The sequence below is a fragment of the Sus scrofa genome, chromosome 12 (genome assembly GCF_000003025.6).
Source record: "Sus scrofa isolate TJ Tabasco breed Duroc chromosome 12, Sscrofa11.1, whole genome shotgun sequence".
NCBI classification, from domain to species: Eukaryota; Metazoa; Chordata; class Mammalia; order Artiodactyla; family Suidae; genus Sus; species Sus scrofa.
The window spans coordinates 44,202,246-44,222,423 of record NC_010454.4 but is presented as its reverse complement, the minus strand read 5'-3'; the positions used below and the strand labels follow the sequence as shown (position 1 = coordinate 44,222,423).

At 51.9% G+C, this 20,178-nt stretch overlaps 1 protein-coding gene across 6 annotated transcripts in view; it reads left to right on the top strand.

Annotated features, from left to right (window-relative positions):
- NOS2 (nitric oxide synthase 2) overlaps nt 2,549–20,178 on the top strand; it is a 44,932-nt gene continuing 27,302 nt past the window's right edge. The window contains exons 1-6 of one of the 6 annotated variants that reach the window (XM_005669079.3): nt 2,549–3,252; nt 3,992–4,422; nt 8,862–9,033; nt 16,962–17,046; nt 17,791–17,913; nt 18,960–19,108. In XM_005669079.3, the coding sequence (XP_005669136.1) occupies nt 8,924–9,033; nt 16,962–17,046; nt 17,791–17,913; nt 18,960–19,108 (467 nt within the window). In that variant the 5' untranslated portion in view covers nt 2,549–3,252; nt 3,992–4,422; nt 8,862–8,923. 6 annotated transcript variants of the gene reach the window in all.

Sequence of the window (20,178 nt, the reverse complement as noted above, 5' to 3'; positions counted from 1 at the left end):
GCCCTGCTGATGCCCCTGCACGTTCTAAAGAATGTACTTGCACCTGAATCTTTGACCCTTGAAGTACCACACCTTGGCACTTGCCCCAATGCCACTCCAACCAGGAAGCAGCGTGGAAGAGCAGAAAGGGAGGGTGTTCCGGGAAGCCTCAAGAAACTGGGCCCTTAAAGAAAATTCCTGCTGGGCCCGCCCCTGAGAGCTGGTCAGTTCCTCACCCGCTGTGCCCACCCTGCCGGTGAAGTGCCAGGCTTGTGCCAGCCAGCGTGACTCATGCTCCAGGGATTCAGCGAGAAAAGCCATCCGCGTCTTGGTTCACCCTCGCTCTGTCTGCCTCAGGTGACCACCGAGGCATTCCCAGCAAAAATCGCCCTGTGTCTGTCACCCCCAAGTTAGTCAAGGTCGTACAAACTGGGGAGACCTCCGCTGCAGAGCTACGGGAATTTGTGTGACTCACGCCCTCCAGTGGTTAGTCAGCAATTGACATGGGGCTCCGGGCCGGGGTCCTGGCGAGACCTAACACCTAAGGGTATCAGAACTGGAGGATGCTTAGAGATCCTCTTTGCAGCGCCTTCCTTTGACAGGTGAGGGGCATGGAGCCCAGAGAGGGCAAGTGACAGCAAGGTCACACACAGGCACAAGTGTGGAGAAAGAGCCAAGCATGCGTGCATATCTCCTGGTGATTGCACCTTGGAGTTATTTGCCTCCTGCCTCTGTAAATTTTGTCACACCTGCATACCACCTACATTATTTGCTTAGCTATTTTTCCCTTAAATCGACTCTTTTTAACTTAAATGTAATTCTCAAATCAATTTTTATCACTTTCCACAAGTGGAACGTCAGTAAATGGTCAAAGACAGTAACCACATTAATAGATAGGATTAAAATTTAAAAATGCTACTTCAGGTACCACCCCCAGACCCCCTTTGGATTGACCATACTTTGGGAAACCTGTCTTTTTTTGTTGTTGTTTTTTAGGGCCACATCTGGGCCATATGGAGGTTCCCAGGCTATGGGTCGAATTGGAGCTGTAGCTGCTGGCCTACACCACAGCCACAGCAACACTGGATCTGAGCCCCATCTGTGGCCTACACCACAGCTCATGGCAATGCTGGATCCTTGACCTGCTGAGCGAGGCCGGGGATTGAACCTGTGTCCTCATGGATACTAGTCAGTTTTGCTGACCACTGTGCCAAGACGGGAACTCCGGAAAACCTTTCATTTGACTGAAAAGAGACCCAAGGTCATGCAGACGTGGACTTGCAGCATCTGAGCACCTACTGTGTGCAGAGTGCTGAGGTTATTGGTGAGGGGAGAGCGGCCACCATGTCACCATCTAAAAGGAGCCTGCGGGGGGGAGGAGGAGAAAGGCCTGAGGGGGGTACAAGGGGGGCAGGGCCTGCTGGCCTAGAACAGGACGTGGTCCACCATGAATTGCTGGGAGACCTGGGAATGAGCTCCTCTTGGCCTCAGTTTCCCAATCTTCCAGGACGGGCACTACTAGTATCCATTGAGTGCCTGGCACTTTGCAGACAGAATCTCATTTTTCCTTAGGAATATCCTACACAGAAGCTCTTACGGTCCCTTTTTGCAGCTAAAGAAATGGGTTGTGGGTGGGGTTGAGGGATCTGGCCAGGGTCACCTGGCTGAGCTGGGATTGGAACAGAGTCCACAGCCCATTTTGACCTCATAGCCCCACGTGTACAGGAGGGGAACGTGAGCCCAAATGTCACACGTCATGCAAAAATACCACCACTTAGCAAATCAGCTATTGCAGCTTTGCCCCGGGCTGCCTGGCTGCCTGGCCTAGCTGAAGCTGGGAGGCTGCTCTGATATCCTGGCCACCCTGAGGGCAGGCCGCATGACTTCTGTGCAAGCCCTGTGGGTCATCATGACAACCACATGCTGCCGCTGACGCCTTGCAGCAGTTTTCACCCCTACTGGACACTAGGTGCCAAGGGAGCTGTGCTGGAGATTCCTGGACGAGAGTGGGGGTTCCCTGGATCCGGAGAGATATGGCATCTCACTGTGCAGAACGGACATATAGCAGCAATGGAGCTTGAGGCTTTCCTCCTGGCTCGAGATGCTCTCCTCTGTCCCTTCACCCTGTCTTGGTCCTTTGGTCCTTTAAGTCCTTTAAGAGCACCCTGTGCCTGGAGGATATTAGCCTCCTTGAGTGTCCATCCTGGACAGCCCAGTGCCCTCAGCATCTAAGCTGCACAGCTGAGCACTGCTTAGAGAGGTGGAGTCAGCACATAGCCCCTCGGGGACAGCCCCCTGGCTTCAGAGCTGGGAGGATGCGGGTCTGCATTTCTTGCTGTGAAGTTTTTTGGTTTTTGTTTTTTGTTTTGTCTTTTTGTTGTTGTTGTTGTTGCTATTTCTTGGGCCGCTCCCGTGGCATATGGAGGTTCCCAGGCTAGGGGTTGAATCGGAGCTGTAGCCACCGGCCTACACCACAGCCACAGCAACACCAGATCCGAGCCGCGTCTGCAACCTACACCACAGCTCACGACAACGCCAGATCGTTAACCCACTGAGCAAGGGCACGGACCGAACCCGCAACCTCATGGTTCCCAGTCGGATTCGTTAACCACTGCGCCATGACGGGAACTCCGCTGTGAAGTTTTTATCCATGGGTCCGTGAGTCAGGTCACCTCTCAGAGCCTCAGTGCTCTGCTACAACATGCGAACCATGAGACTTTCATTACAGGGTTGTCATGAGGTTGGGTAAAGTGCTGTGCACACGACAAGAGCACAGATCCTCCATGCAGTCACTGTTTGAGTGCCTACTGTGTACCCAGGGAATGTAAGAGTAAATGTGACAGAGCCATCCTACCCTCATGGCACTTAGGCTACACTGAAGGGCGGCCCTCCTTCCCTTATTGTGGGAGTGAGGCAGACAAGGGCTGGGTCCTGAGGCTCGCCCCCTTGCCCACTAGCAAGGTGAATCCTGCATAAACAATGGCATGGGGAGAGCCTACCTTTGGGGTCTGATGATTCTGGGTTCATATCCCAGCCCTGCTCCTTACTCCCTGCTGACTAAGGCTCATTTTCCTTCTCTGAACTGCAGATTCCTCCTCTGCAGATTAGAGATAATAGTAGCTCCCTCAAAGAGCTGGTGACAGGATTCCACGGGGGCTTCTGTGAAGCAGAGACACATGGCCGGGACGCCTCCTTCCTCCGGGCCCCGTGCCAGCCTTGCATTGCACAGAGCTGGCCCCAGACGCTGGCAGGAGGGAGGACCTTCAAACCCAGGTAATCCTCAGCTCTTACCTTGGCCTGTTTCCCGCCGCCTCCCTGCTGCATCTTTGCCTTGCCCCCGGGGTGTGCTCATCTGCAGTGAAATGGGCATGAACACAGGGGCATACAGGCGGGAGTCGCCTGGAACCTGGGTCTTCAACCTGGGCCGAGCCTGAGCTCTGCCCCTTATGAGCTGAGTGACAAGGTTGCTCAGTTCTTTCTGTGTCTCTGTTTCCTTACTTGTGAAATCAGCGTAACGGTACCTTGGCAGAGGGTGGCTGGAGGACGAACTGAAATGAGGAATGGGAAAGCTCGGGCCGGTATGGTTACTGAGCAGGCGCTCCATCTGAGGCAGCTGCAGTTACTCTTCTCGTGGAGGATTGTTACAGGAGGTGACAGGAGGGTGGGGAGGAAAAGGACTCCGGGACAGGCTCCGGGTGCAGGGGCCTTGCTCCCCCGGGGCTGCGTCCTGGCTCTGCCCCTCGCAGCAGGTGGCACAATGGAGGGCAGGCAAAGGGGGCCTCCAGCCTGGGAAGTAGAACTCCAGCGTTTTAGCCTTGCCACCACCTGACTGTGTGATCTCGCACAAGTCATGCGACTTGGCTGAGCCTCAATTTCCCACCTATAAAATGGGGCTAATAGTAATAATATTAAGTATAATTAATAATCCTAACAGCCTGTTGTGTGGATTAAACAATCGATACATATAAGAACCTTGTTGAGTAAGTGTTCTCTCTGACCATTGTTTCTGTAGAAAGAGCTTCAAAGTTGCCGATTCCCACTGGCCAGCTGGACTGAGGCATCTTCACAACTTGGCATGGGGACAGATTGACTTTATTTGACGGAAAATCAGTACCAGGATGATGAGGCTGAGAAATGCCAGTGCTGGTTGTTATCGGCTGATAAGGAAGAGAGGAGGGCGTTTCTCTACAGCAGCTCAGAAGCTCTGTCCCCAGGGAGGGCCACCTGTCCCCCCCGTCTGCACTTCAGGGTGCTCTTTGATTTCTCCTTGGCAGCGTTCACCTGCCACATCCATCGTCAACAGAAGGCCAGGAATGCAGCCTGTTGGGTGAGCAGGGCCAAGGGTAAGGCAGGCCCAGAAAGCACAGGACAAGCAGAGAAGGAAATCCATGACAACCTGCAGGATGGGAGCCAGCCCTGGACACTGCAGACTAGAGCCCTGGGGTAAGCATCAGGTCCCACTGTTTGGCCCAGCTCAGAGACTGCCTGCTGCGTGACAATGGGGAATCTCTGTGTGTCACAGTTCTTACCGCTATCTGTGTATGTGTGTGTGTGTGTGTGTGTGTGTGTGTGTGTGTTCAGGTCTGGGGGTCGAATCAGAGCTGTAGCTGCTGGCCTACACCACAGCCACAGCAACGCCAGATCCACGCCTTGTCTGCAACTACACTGCAGCTCATGGCAATGCCAGATCCTTAACCCACCGAGCAAGGTCCGGGATTGAATCCGTGTCCTCATGGATCCTAGTCAGGTTCGTTACTGCTGAGCCACGACAGGAACTCCCCTTATCTCTATCTTTATTCCTCTCTTTGCTTTTGGTAATTAAGAGAGTACTGGGGGGAGTTCCCCTGTGACACAGTGAGTTAAGGATCTGGCATTGTCACCGCAGTGGCACAGGTGGCTGCTGTGGGTGGGTTCAGCCCCTAGCCCAGGGACTTTCCATATGCACAGGCACAGCCAAAAAAAAAAAAATCTATATATATATATAGATAGATAGATAGATAGACAGACAGACAGACACAGACAGACAGATAGATAGTGAAGATCAGGCTGGCAACCTGAGCAGAATGCCAAGGAATAGGAAAAGGAAATAAATGGTTACAGAGCCCTGACTCCAGGGGCCCTTGATCGGCACCACTCATCATTCGTTCTGATTCATTCATCAGTCATTCAGCTTGTATTTCCCCAGTGCCTACTCTGTGCCAATCATTAGGTGTTGGGGATATTGGGTGGTGGGGACAGAATGGTCTCTCACCCCCAGGGGCTCCTGATTTAGTGGGACAGTCAGGAGACTTGGATTACTGCCTGGCTCTGCCACAGACTCATCTGAGACTCTAGGGGCCTCGATTTCCACACCTTTTGTGGCGGGGAATCAAAGGAGGCAGTGGAGAGAAGTTGGCAACAGGATAATGAGGCCATGGAGACACTGGCCACTGCATTTGGGAGAGGTCCTCTTCATCAGGGTGGGAGCATCTAAGAGAGTAAGTGACCCCAGGCACCAGCCTCAAGAGAAGGGCAATATACACACGTCCTGGGATTTCGCTGCCCACACAGCTGAAGTCCAACGGTCACATGTTTCATAGATTAAATAACTGAAGCAAAACCCATCAGGCATTCTGATGCCAAATAGATGGGATCTAGAGGATCCCTGAAGGACCCTAGTAGTACCCATATCACAGGATTGTTGGAGGAGTTAATACATGTATTTGCTGCAGATATAACTAGAATATGTGGAAGCAGTTACAGGGAACAGGGGCAGAGTGAAGCAAACTCCTAATCATCCCTCAAAACCCTGCCCTAGTGTCCTCTCTGCTGTGAACCTTACCTGAGCAATGAATGCACTTTCAGCTTCTTCAGCCATGCCTTCCCTCCATCACTGCATGTTTCACTCCATGCTATAATTAGCCATTCTTTTCTCTAAGTTTGGTCCTCCCTGAGCCCAAGGACTCTATCTTTCCCCAAGCAGTATTAGTTTCCTGAACTGAACTGTCTAGAGCCTAAAAGAAGAATGGTTTGGGGAGCTTCCATCTGGCTCAGTGGTTAACGAACCCGACTAGTATCCACGAGGGTGCTGGTTTGATCCCTGGCCTTGCTCAGTGGGTTAAGGACCTGGTGTTACCATGAGCTGTGGTGTAGGTCACAGACAAGACTCGGATCCAGTGTTGCTGTGGCTGTGGCTGTGGTGGGCAGCTGCAGCTCTGATTAGACCCCTTGCCTGGGAACCTCCATGTGCCACGGGTGCGGCCCTAAAAAAAAAAAAAAAAAAGAAGAATGGCTTTGATATGTTGAAACTCATCATAGTCTACTCCTATTTTTCATTCATTCATTCTTTCATTCCCTCAAAGAGATCTTTGACTGCCTATTCATGACTTTACTCAGTTTTTTCTATCTCAGACAAATTCAATTGATTACAATTCTGCATTTAATTTGGGAAATGCAGGAACGAAATGAATGGATTGTGACAGCAGTGTGTTGGGATGGTGAGATCAGGGGTGGGCTTTTTCCCCTTCATTTTCTACTCTTTGCTAGTAGAGTTGTTACTTTATTTTCATAATGAAACAACTCATACCCCATAAGAATATACGGAATTATAAGGAAGTATAAAGAAATTAAAATGTAATTTCTGTTAAAAGAAAGGATTGTTCCCCCTGTAGAAAATAATTCTTCCTGCAGTGCTACCATAGCTTACTTAGAGCTAAAGTGTGAGACCTTAGTGACACCAACATCTGAGAGGTCTCTCTGTTGCTTCCCCTCCCTTCCCGAAACCTCAGGGTGAATATTTCAGGGACCTATTTGGAACACTGGCATGGCCCAGCATCACTGGCCTTCTGTAACCTGGGCCTTTTCCTGTGTGTTCCATGCTGTCAATATTCCTCAGCTTATCCTGGACTTCTGCCACAAACTGCAAAACCGAGAGGCAGGACAGGAATTAACCTGAGTGCTCCCTGCTGAGGAAAAAAAAAAAAAAAAAAAACAAACCCAGAAGCTGAAGATAAGGCAGCATGGCTGAGCTAAATAAAACCCGACTCCACGATGACTCCTTTATTGGACTCACTGCCCTGCTGATGAGCCTTGGACCCCAGACCAGGAAGAGGTGGGTTTGCTGAGTATGTACTGCACGGAGTGATGTAACAGCAGGATCCAGTCACCCACAGGCCATGAGTCCAAGTCATAAATTAGCTAACTGTATACTGGACCAGGGACACTCCCTTCGGGAAAAAAAGAGAGAGAGAGAGATGTTTATGCAAAACCGTCCCCCTGGATGGCATGGGATGGATATAAATACTTCTTAGCTGCCGGTGTAATCATAACTTTGCAGTGAGTTAGAGACTGAGGCTCTCTGGCCCCAGGGCACTGCTTGTTTGAAACCTCTCGGCCACCCTTGGTGAGGGGACCTGGCAGCTACAGACGGTTCCAAAGTTCTCGAGTTGCTGATCCCCCCAAGTTTGCTTGTCCGCACCCTGCAGAGGCAGCGAGGCCAGCTGCAAGGTGAGTTGTCTTCACTTCTGGGGACGCTGCTGTGTTGAGAGGGTTTGGCTTCTTCCTGTTTGGGAAGGCTCGAAAACCATGGGACTTTTCTGCCTACAGAGGTAAACTGGTGGAAAATCTAAAAAAACACCAACATGAGGTTTGGCCGTTTGAATAGCGCATCTTGTTCAGATTTTTTTTTCTTTTTTTTTTTCCTGCAAAGTTAGCTGCGGTCACTGCATTTTGAGGAAAACTTTTTTGGAGAGTGGGGAGTAATCTGCTAAGAATTCTTTTTGAATGTTAATGATACTGTTCAGCCCTTATAACACGAACTTTTCCCTTCCCGAATACATTGCGCCAAGGTGAATATTCTTGGGAGCTGCCATTGTGGCTTAGCGGGTTAAGTACCTGATGTTGTCTCTGTGAGGATGGGGGTTCCCCGGGGGTTAAAGATCCGGTGTTGCTGAAAGCTGCAGTGTAGGGTGCAGATAGAGCTCGGATCCAGCGTTGCCCCACGCGGCTACGTCATAGGTCGCAGCTACAGCTCTGATTCCCTGGCCTGGGCATTTCCATATGCCACAGGTGTGGCCTTGCAAAGAAAAGAGAAAAAAAGATGAATGTTCTTAAGCCCATTTTATGGATGCAGAAATGAATGATTAAATAACTTGACCCAGAGCATATAACTAGTAAAACCAGGATTCGAACCCAGACTGGGCGCCCTAAGATTCTTAAACAGGCCACGTCACCGCACTGAGTCCAGGTGCAAAGGCGTTTCCCACTGAAGAGGTTATGCTGGGGGGCGAGTCCAGACCAGTCCTGGGCCTCCACTTAGGGCTTCTTTTTCGGTCTTTCTTAAAGGAGGTGATCTCAAATACTGAGAATTGAGCACATTTTTTCCACAAATAACGATCCCTCCCCCACAGTAAAGATGGAGTCAATGATAGCAGTGACGACAGCTGCCCTAAGAGGAAGGCAGCTATGACTTGCCTGCTTTCCCCAGAGAAGGGTGCAAAGTGACAGTTGCTAATTAGAGCTGCTGGAAGCATCCTGGAGGGCCTGGCAGAGGCGCCAGTATTTCAATGACCAGCAGGCTTCTCCCTACCTTGCCTCGGGTCAGCAATGAAGCTCACCAGGTCAGATGAGCCAGCAGGTCCCATGCAGGAGGTTCACAGGGGTGTGCTCTGTGCTCCTTGAGTTACGGGTCCAGCGTTTTCCCTTTAGATGGTTATGTGGCTTTGTAGACTCACAGTCCGTAGGATCCTCACATGCACCTTCCAAATAGGAACAGAGGTTAGAAAGCACCGAAGAAGTAGCTGTGCAAGACACCTGTTAGCTTCGGTAAACTAACCACACCTAGAAGGCCCAGTTCTATAAACTTGTCCTCAGCCTCCCATCACAGTCTCCTTCTCCTTCCTCAGCCCAACAGAGGAACCTCCGAGTTTAAATCCAGATAAGTAACGTGCTTTGCAACACTGCAGAGATGGCCTGTCCCTGGAAATTTCTTTTCAAGGCCAAATCCAGCAGGTTTGACCTGACTGAGGAAAAGGACATCAACAACAACCTGGAAAAGTTGCGCCAGGCTTCATCCAGGTAAGCGCTTCCCTGCAGCCCCCGCCTGCTGGTCTTTCTGGGTTGCTTGCCTTCCTGGCTCTGCACCACCGACTCAGAATTCCTCTCTGCTCCTGGCTTCTCGCAGGAGGTCTGCTTTCGCCAGATGCTTCTGGGCTGTCCCTATTGGAATGTGATGCAGCCACTGTTTACTGGGCATCTCACTGCCTAACACTGCATGGAGAAGAAAGGGCCATGGCACAGTCCTGGGGGGAGAAGATGAAAAGGGGGTACAGATACCGGATTTGAGAATGCGAGGCAGTAGAGCCCAATGGCTAGAACTGGCACACAGCCCGGCCAACATCCCTTCCCATTCTCCAGTGTGCGAGCCTCACCGGTGGTCTGATATTTTGTTTGTTTGCTTGTTTGTTTTGTACTGTCTTCCATCATGTTCCAACCCAAGAGATTGGACATAGTTCCCTGTGCTGTATAGTGGGGCCCTATTGCTTATCCATTCTAAATGTAACAGTTGGCATCCATGAACCCCATACTCCCCGTCCATCCCACTGCCTTTCCCCTCCCCCCAGGCAACCACAAGTCTGCTCTCCATGGCAGGGATCTGTTTCTGTTTTGTAGGTAGGATCGTTTGTACCATGTTTTAGATTCCACATACAAGTGATATCATATGGAATCTGTCTTTCTCCTTCTGACTTACTTCACTTAGTATGAAAACTCTAGTTTTATCCATGTTGCTGCAAATGGCATTATTTTGTCCTTTTTTATGGCTGAGTAGTCTTCCATAGTATATATGTACCACATCTTAATCCACTCATCTGTTGATGGACATTTAGGTTGTTTCCATGTCTTGGCTACTGTGAATAGTGCTGCCATGAACATAGGGGTGCATGTATCTCTTCGAATGAATGTTTTATCCAGACAGATACCCAGGAGTGGGATGGCTGGATCCTATAGTAGTTCTACATTTAGTTTTCTGAGGCACGTCCATACCGTTTTCCACATATTTTGAATATCAACCTGGTGATGCGCACTGGGGCATTAGAGAAGCCGTCCGGAGCCCTGTGCTGGGCTGCACTTGCTGGCTTTGGGCTGTCCCCCACCAGCGGTGTGACCTAGGACAGGTGAACTTCTCTGAGCCTCAGCTCTCATCTGCAGTATGGGGAACCCACGCAACCGGTCCTGCAGCCTTTTAAGGATGAAATGAGAGTGTGCGTGCAGGGCAGTGAGCAGTGTGCCCACATGTGGCAGCCCGCAGCAAATGTGAAGGTTATTATACCTCACTGGGCGCTCGCTCTAGGCCAGGGCTACCCAGGGCGCTTCCTCTACTGCCCTGGGGTTCTGTGAAGTACAAGCTATTGTCTCATTTTCCAGTTAAAGGGATAGAAACTACGTAAGAGTGGTTTCCCCTGACCACTAATTAAGAGTTGGAATTTGAACACCACCCTCCACCCCCTTGCCTCTTGTAGGAGAAGCAAGCCTGAGACAGAACCGAGAGAATGAGAGGGCCAGTCAGTGGACAGGCTCCCACAGCCGGGAGAGCTCACCGCCGTGAACTTGAGGCTGAGGCTTACTCCAGCGGATAGCATGAAAGCCCCACCCGAACCAAAGCCCGGCCACACAGGGCGCCACACAGCCCCCCAGCCGCACAGCCCCAGGGGAGCCTTTCCCCTGGACTATAGCAGGCAGGGCACCCCCCAGGGTGGGCAGCTGGGCACCCCAGGGAAGCGGTGCCAGTAAGAGCAATAAGCAGGTGGCTTTACCACTTAATAGCTTTGTGACCTTTGGCAAGTCTCATCTGTAGAAGGGAGTAGGGAGCCCTGTTCCGTGGGGTTGTGCTGAGAATGAAATGAGTTTTCATAGGTAAACACAGCGAGTCAGCGCTCAGTCAGCGGCATGTGTTGCATTGTGATTGCCGTTGGCAGTAGGATAGTAGGACGAGGCTGAGCAACATGGGTCCCCTCTGAGAGCGTCAAGGGAATGAGCTGCTCATTGTGCACTTGGAAGAATGGAGAGGACGCAGGGAGTGAAGAGAGGCGTCGAAGACACTCCAGGGAGGGGGCAGGGTGGGCAGACTCAGAGACAGAAGCAAGTGGGACTGTGCTCAGGCCAGGAGGCGAGGGCGGGGTGGGAGTGGGGGGCTAGGATAGGAGAGGCCAGGCCAGAGCAGGGCCTTGAACGCCGAGCCCCAGGGTTTGGACTTGCTCTGCTTGGCAGCAGGAGCCATTGTAGATTCTCGAGCAAGATCCCCCAGATATAGTGTGTGGGCTGAACTGGAGGAGGGAACATTTGAAGCCAGGAGGTCTGGACTGTGGTGGCCCGAGTGGCTAGAGCTGAGAACCCAGGGTTGGATTGCTTCTAGACGACCTCCTGGTGCTCTGGATGCAAATGCTGCAGACTGACAGCAGCTTCATCATCCTCCTGGGGTCTCGGGGGCGGGGGTGGGGGGGAGCGCCTGATCACCGGGAATCTGCTTTGACTCTTCTTGGTCACCCCTTCCTTCTCTTCACCTCATGGCTGCAGCCCCTACCAGCCTCCCCCGACTGCAGCCCCACACTGGCTCTGACCTCCCTAACTCCAGCTCGACTTCTAGCGAGTCTTGCTCCTGCTCTAGAGTCTGCAGGGGCTCCCCACTGTCTGTCACCATGCTGAGGCTTGACTGCAGGGTTCTGTATGAGCACCCCTCCCAGAGAGACGGTCCACCCCACCTGCTCAGCCAGGCCTCCCTCAGTTTCCCAGCGTCTGTACAGAGCACATTCCCTCCTTGATGCATCCAGACCCAGTCCATCCCCTGTCTCTCAAGATCATCCTGAATCCCCCTCCTCCGCTAGCCCTTGCAGTGTGGCCTACAGCCCGTATCCCTCAATCCCAGACCCTCTAATGGCACAGACTTGGGGTTTTGGACCATTCAGGAGACCTGAGCTGTCGAGTGGGCTGAAGTGACCCGAGGCAAGGTAGGGAGGAAGCCTGCTGGTCACTGAAATATTGGCACCTCTGCCTGGCCCTCCAGGATGCTTCCAGCAGTTCTAATTAGCACTTGACCTATCCATCTTTTGAAGCAGAGCTGGGCTGGGCTGTTAGAAGAGCTCAAATCAGTTATGTGAAATGATCGAGAGAAAACCTCATATTAAGTCATTTCACCCTCCCAGCCATCGATGAGGAAGGAACTTTCGCTATCCTCCTCCCGGAACGATGGGGACTCTGAAGGCTAGAAAGTGTGAGTCATTCTTCCGATGGCATGGTTAGCAAGTGACAGAGCCAGGAGTCAAACCTGGGCCTTCCGGCTCCTGATCACGACACTGGCTGGCCTGCTTTGGGAAGCGGGCATGTTCCAGTCCATTAACAATGATTTGCTGAGGGCTAGTCCTCTGGCACTGTGCTGGGGGGTCGGGGGATGTCAGCGAAGCCCGTCTGTTTATCCGTTAAGCAAATAGTAAATCGAGCCACTTATTAATTGCAAACAGGGTAGCTAAAAAGAACAGCCAATGTTGATTAAGTCTTTATTACTGTATCAGTAACGAGGCAGGAGCTAATATTAGCCTCATTGTATATGGTTGAGTGACTTACTCAAGGTCGGCATCTGGAAAGGGTAGAGCTGAGGTTTGAACCTAGTCCAAACTTAAACCTCCACACTATACAGGCTCTCCCTGAGGGCCTGCCGTGTGCTGGGCTGGGAAAGGGAGAGAGAAAAGCCAACCAGTTCCTGATGTCAGGAAGGAAACCTTCCTTACTGGTTTGGGGCAGAGCACGTAAAAATTGGGGGGTTAAAGAGCTTTATAAATTGGGGTGGGGTGGGATGGGACAGAGAAGTAGGAAGTTACAGGAGAGTTCAGGGGCACTGGGACCTATTCTGGGGGCATCTACAGAGAGGGGGGTAGGGGGAGGATGTTACCAGAAGAGGAAGCAGCAGTACAAAGGGGATTTTATCCTGAAAGCAGTAGGAGCCAGTTACTAGCTTTCAATTTTGAAAAGTAATTAAAAAACCCGTTTGGGTGTCATAAGACTAAGAACAGTATACGCGCCTAATGGTTCTATATTTTACGTAAACCATTGGTTAGGAGGTGAACATGGAGTGTGTGTCTAGGTTTTAGAGAGGAAGGCAAATGTTGGGAACATCTAGCTGAAGATGAGTGGAATTTGGGACAAAGTCAAGCTGGATGACAGTTGGCTCACAAATGTATACCCTCTTTCAATCCACGTTACTTCGGTTTAGGATTAAACATGCTGGAGTATGTGCAGGAGAGCTCCCTGTACTTTGGGGTCAAGGGCTGCTGCTTTGTCCCTGTCTGGACCCTAGGAGTTATCCTGCTCCCAGTGTAAGAAGCAAGGTACAGGTGGAGAAGGTCCCTGGCCCGGTGCCTTCCAGGTAATAAGGATCAGGAGACTGGAAGGGACCTGAGGGGCTCCTGGTCCAAATGCCCAACTCAGTCTCCCATTAAAAATCACTCCCACCAACTATGAGCTTTTGGGACCTTCTTTCCTGTAATTGAACTGAACGTGCAGGAAAGAAATAGCAGCCCCGTAAAGTGAGAGAGCTCCGGCGTGGTCCTGGGGCTGCTGTGTGGTCTTAAGCAAAATCCTGAACTTCTCTGGACCCCTGGCTTCCTTCTCCATCAAGTGGAGATAACAATATAGAATTGCCTTCTTGATTGGATCTAATAAGGGGCAGATGAAATGACAAGAAAGTTTACTGTGTAAACTAAAGCACTGTACAATGGGGGTTATTATTCTGATCATTACTGTCGCTTCATGGGGGGATAGCACACTCAAGGCCGGCAATACCGGCCGCGGGGTCTCAGCCCAGAGAAAGCCCGGTGGCGTTCAGAAGGCAGACTTCCCCGCGGACGCCACCGCGGGGACGGAGGCGCGGGCGAGGGGGCCAGGTGGCCGCCTGCGGAGCGGACACACTGGCCCGGGTCCAGGCTCGAGGGGAAGCCGAGTCGGGGCCGCTTCTCCTGCTCGCTCCGCCCCGGGGCGGGGGCTGCGGGGTCCCGCGGCGATAAAGGGGTTCGCGTAGTGAGGAGCCTGGAGCCCTCGGAGCTGCGCCCGCGCCGGGGCCATGCGCGAGGGGCTGGGCGCGGCGTGCGAGGCCGCCCGGCCCTGGCTCTGCCGGCTCCTCCGCAGGATCCTCCGGCCGCAGCCCGCCTGCGGCCCCCGCCGAGCCAGGTACTCCGCCGGGCGGGGGTCCGCCCTGGGAGGGAGGCGGGCGGCGCGGCGCCGGGACCCGGCCCGGGACCCGGCTCGGAACCCGGCTCGAGCTCTGGCGCGGCACTGACTCTCTGAGCCTCGGTTCTCCGGAAAAATAGAAGGATTGGAGTATTCGCTCTGTAGGATTCCGATGAGGATTTACTTAGAGGGTTTTCCTCGTTTAGAACGCAGAAGAGGTTGCAACTCAGTAGCCACAAAGAGGCAGAGAAGCCCAATAAATACCCCTGAGAGGCGACTGCGAGGGCTGGAGTAGGAATTGTGGTTGTTTCCGCACTTGGCAGCTCTCTAGATTTTACAGCACTGGGGCTGCAACACCCTTTAGGAAAGAGGGTTGAGAGAGCAAAGTGGCTCTCGTTTGACAAATAAGGTTCATTTCCCAGAGCGCCTCTGGCTGCCCACCCTTGGTGTCTGGAGAGGTGGGCACATGTGGAAGAGGGGCGCCCGCAGGGGAATCAGCCCCCAAAGGAGCCACAGACTGTCCCTCAAGCGCTTGTGGACAGCCCTGGGGCTAAACAGGATCCACACTCCAGCTCTCCTCTTGAAGGCAGATCCTTAAGGGTCCTTGTGAAGTATACCAAGCAGGACGGCGCACAGCTGTGAGTTTAGCCAAATTGCACCTGTCTGGATGGACGAGGCAATAATTTGGCAATAAGTGTTCAGATCCTTCATATGCTCACCTGGCTTCTGGGCACCTGTATCTCCCAGAAGCTAATCCTCCCCAAATCCACTCTGCATAACTTTGTATATTCATTTTCCAAATTTAAAAAATTTCCCAATTATGAGTGGAATTCATGGTCGCTGAAAAAAGTTGGAAAATGCAGACAATTATAAAGAAAAATTCAAATAATCTGTGACTTTATCAACAATTATAAAGAAAAATTCAAATAATCTGTGACTTTATCAGTTAATGCTAGTCACTGTTAGCACTTACTAGTGTTTCCCCTAGATATTTTTCTATGCTTGTGTACAAACACACACACACACACACACACACACACACACACACACAGGGTCAGCATCAGATCATGTATACAGTTTGAGGCATTGTTTGTAATAGTGGAGAAACTGGACACAACCTAAATACCTAGCCATAGGTGGTGGGGCCAGGCTCACTATGGTCCATCTGTATAGTGGATTTGTAGGTAACTTTTTAATATCTGGGGGCGATAGTTATGCAAAATGAAAGGACATTGTCTCTCTATCTAAAAGTTACTGTGGACCAGTAAGCTTCTCAAATTCTCCAGTTCTCCAGCCAGAAGTAAATGAGAGGAAACAATAAACAGGGTGGGGCTTAGGGGCCAGGGCAGGTGGTAAAAGCTTGAGAAGAGCAGGAAAGCATTGCCTCCCTGAGGACCCCAGCCTCAAAGCATCTTCCCATTTCAGCGGCCCCATGAGGACCAGTCGGCCATGGCTTCCCTCTTCCGAATGTCCAGACTAGCCTGTATTGGCTTTCTTCTGGCGGCAGGGGGGCGGTGGCGAGGGCACAGACCAGACCAGACCAGTGGGGTGATGTTAGCCGGCCACACGGAGGGCACTTTATAGGGCTGCTGAATCACTTGATTCAGACAGAAGTTGCTTTCTGACACATACTTATGTTCTCTTAAAGGGGTACTATCTCTTTATAGCTTTAAATCACGTGACTCTATGATGCATGTAGTTAATTATATAATGCTAATATAAATGGTCCTTACTTTTTCCAATAATAAAAGCAGCACGTGATCATTTGTCATTTTCCAGCATCACCAGTGTATATAAGGTGGAAAATGAGAGATCTCTGTAGTACTTTCTAAATGCCTCTCCCCTTGGATGTGTGCACGTCCCAGAAAATACTGCAGAGAACATGGGACACAAGAAGCTTTCGAACTGAGATGTCCCAGAGTGTGATTTGCCCCAGAAGAAGGCATGTGTGGGATGTGACATGGGAGGGGCGCTCACACATCTTCAGATCTCTGTAGCAGTTGCAAACCTAAAACCCCAAACCAGAGCCAGTGGTTTCTGAGTCACTTCAGACTAGTAGGGCTTTTTCCTCTTCAACGGATAGACTAAACGCTTTTACGTCTGTTGTTTGAGAAGAAATATAACCAATCTAGTTTTTAAAAAGCATCTGTATCTTCTAGAAAGAGTGAGGTATTTATGGATGACATGATGCCTCAGATTTGCATTTAAGTAGTGTTGAAACAAGCTTGGCCAAGGGTTGATCATTGTTTAACTAGGTTGAATCTGGGTGAAGGGCCCAGAGGGCTTTATCACAGTCTTCTCTCTAACTGTGTATGTTTAAAATTTTCCATAATAAAAATTTAGAATAAATAAACAAACCAAGATAAATCAAGGGCTCTAATAAAAAAGCGTCAGTCCCAAAGAGGGAGTAGGTGAAGAGCAGTACGGCTGGCCTGGGAGGGCAAGGTTGGAAGAGCCTTTCTCTGCCAGCCCAGCCCGGGACCATTTGCACTTGGCTTTTGAGAGGGGCAGAGCTTCTGTGGGTCGCTCTTTGGGCCGTTAGCTTTGGCTCAGCTCCCCTCCTGACTTTGTGGCTTTGTAGGGGGCAGGTGAGGGAGGAAGGGGCGGAGGGAGGGTGGTGATGCCACGGAGGCTGGAACTGCTACCTCCTCCCCCACCACGCTGACTGGCAGCCACCCCCCACCCCCGGACCTCAGTTCCCCACTCTTGTCAAATGGGCTGGCGGAGGAGCCTCAGCTCCCTCTCTGCCCTCAGAAACTCCGTCTCATGATAGCTGTTTCCTTTTGCAGTCCAGTAACACAGGATGACCCCAAATGTCCCAGCCGCAGCAGGCACCGGAATGAGTGCTCCCAGCCCCTGGCAGAGACAGCAAAGGTCAGTGAGTCCTTCGGGGCTGGGAAGCCCCTTCCTCCTTCCTCCCGGGCAGATGTAGGCCGAACAGCTGGGGGCTGGGCAGTGAGTGGAGACCCAGGGGGCACAGGTGGGGGTGAGGAAGAGCTTTGGGACAGCAGGGCGGGTGACCCTCGTGTGTGGGCATCGGGGTGACTCGCCTGTGTGGGCTGGCAGGCCCGGGTGAGAGCAGGCCACTCGTGGAGCCAGAAGCAGAACACTCAGAAATAATCCGGGACTCCGCAGCTGAGCTTCGGGCCCCAGCCCCTGCCTCTGGCCCCCAGTTCCACCTTCCCTAGGTGTTTGGGACCTCAGTGTCCAAGAGGTGGGCAGAGACTGGGTTCAGATTCCTAAATAGCTCCATGGAAGGCAGCAATACCTTCTTCCCTGTCCCGATTGCTGTTCTCAGGAGTCCTGGCTGTCACTGCCAAGCCTCATCCCTGCTGTTGCAGTTCCCCTTGGGGAGCATTTGGCAGGGTGGTGGGTGAGGAGAGAAGCCTGGCCAATGGCCCAGACACCTGGAGCTCTCAGCAGGCACTGGCCCAGGTGGCCAGGCTGCCAGGAAGGGAGGAGGGACGTGGTCCGACACCCTGACCTGGGTTCCCACCCACAGCTACCCTCCCCCCGCCCCCCACCTCCAAGCTCAGGCAGGGCCTGGGGCCTGGGAGAGACCTGTGGAGTCCTGGGGTTGGAGGCATTTGGAAACCCTTGGTTTTTCCTTCTTCATAGAAGTCTCCAGACTCCCTGGTCAAGCTAGATGTGCTCCCACCGGCCTGTCCACGGCACGTGAGGATCAAAAACTGGGGCAGCGGGATGACTTTCCAAGACACACTTCACCGCGAGGCCAAAGGGGTGAGAAGTGTGGGGCTCTGGGGAGAACCACCTTTGTTCCAAGCCAGCAAAACCATCAGGGCCCTTAACAGATCGAACAGGTGTCCCCCTGGACAGCAAGTCATCTGCTTGGGCAGAGGGTGTTGGGAACAGAGACTCTTGCTTCTCACACATTACAGTAGGCAGTAAATGGTGCAAACTCTCTGTTAACCCCTCGGTGGGTGACGGATAATCTAGAAGGTGAGATAAACGACTGCAGGAATGAATTAATTCTCTCCCTCAGAGAGACAGATTTCAGCATTGCATCAGGGAGAATTTGCTAACAGGACTACCCAGAGCTGGGCTGAACTACATCAGGAGGTAGTGAGCTCCCTGTCACTAGAAGGATTCAAGTGCTATTTGATAGGGAAATTGGAGAGAGTTTAAACATTCAGTGAGTAGTTGGACTAAGTGTCCTTGAAGGCTCCTTCTTATCTTCTAAGTTTCCGTTCTAACTTTAGAATGCTTTCTATGATTCTAAAGTGAGAAAAAATGAAAAATTTCAAGACCACGAAAGCAGAATCATTTTTCACACTTAACAGAAATTACTACTGTTAACTTTTGCCCATGCTTCCTTCCTGTCTTTTCTCTGTGGTATCCCCTGACTTTGGGATTTGCACTTTCCCACTTCTTTTTCGCCGAACAACACAAGTTTGTCCCCAGGAATTGTATCAGCCTCTTTAAATGAGAAGGTCGCTGAGCTGTTACCAGGGATTGACTGCTGACTTTGCTCTGGGGCTGGGGCTGGTTGGGGGGCAGGGCCAGAGACGGAGCCCGGGGCGGTGGGAGCAGCCCCAGCTCACATCCCGTGGGGTTCAGCCAGTAGAAGACAGGGGATGTGGGTGGGGGGAAAGTCTGGTGGTCCCCAAGGAGGAGGTGGCACAGGGGTGGAGAGGGGTGCCAGGGATCTGGAGCAGCCAGAGGGGAAGGAGGTGGCCAGGTGAGCTGCTCTTGGAGGAGGATGGCCATTGACACCTGTGCAGAGGGGCTAAGCAGCCAGCCTCACCACCAGCTCTCTCTCTTTTCAGGATCTTGCTTGCAAGTCCAAGTCTTGCCTAGGAGCCATCATGAACCCCAAAAGTTTGACCATAGGACCCAGGGACAAGCCTACCCCACCAGACGAGCTTCTACCTCAAGCTATTGAATTTGTCAACCTGTATTACAGCTCCTTCAAAGAGTAAGGCCTGCCTCCCGCAGCATCGCTGCCTCCTCTTCCCCTCAGCCCTCCTGTCTCCTGCCGTTTCCCTCTGACTCCAGACCCCTCCCCTTCCCAGATGTTCACTGAGCCCAGGCATAAAGCATGGTTTTTCAAGGAAAAGACCCTGGATGGGTTCTCAAAACCGTTAGACAAAGAGGCATGGTGACAGTGGTTGACAGCGTCCCTCAGGAGTCTAAGCGTTTGAGCCCTGACTCCACCAGTGACTGGTCCTCTATCCTCGGGAAATCCGTTTACCTTCTCTGTGCCGCCCTTTCCTCATGGGTCAAAGTGGGGTGATCATAAAACCCACTCATAACATTATTGTGAGGATCAAATAAGTTTGGAACAGTGTCCTGGCACAAAGCAATGAATTGATGTGCAAAACCTTTTATTATAAAATATTTGTGATAGAAAAGGCCGTCAGGACCACTTCGCCAAGCCCTCCACCTCCAGCTGTGAGCAGGGCAGCCCAGTGGCAGCTAGAGTTCATTTCCCAGCTTAGAATTCAGGCCCCCAACTCGGAGAGAGCTCTTGGCACCGTACTCCGTGGGGTTCTCTATTTCCGAGTTTCATAAAATATATGGCTATTAATTTAGGTCCGTTTATGTCTTTAAAATAAAAAGGCTCGAGGGGCTGTGAGACAGGGTTTCCGAGGGAATGGATTTGCTGTTTTATGGGCTAGGAGGGGAGTGTGGCTTTTACGGTGCAGCCTCACAGGGCGCGTCCCTGCGAGAAGTGAGCCACAGGAGGACCCTTGGAAGGGACCTTGGGCCTATGAAAGAGGCCCTTGTCTTCTGGGGCCGGCAATCCTCCACCCTGGCTGCACAAGTGTCGCCATCAGGACCTCGCAAGATACTGACCCCAGGGTCCCCTAGGATCTCGGGAAGTAGGGAGGGGACAGACATCCATGCTCTTTAAAGCTCCCCAGGTTATTCTAATGCACAGCCAGACCGAGAACGCCTTTGGGGGCTGCTGCTGTGTGTGCTGCGTAAACAGAGCCTCTGCAGCAGCGCTCTGTCACCAGGAGGTCCGAGATCCTTGGGCTTTCA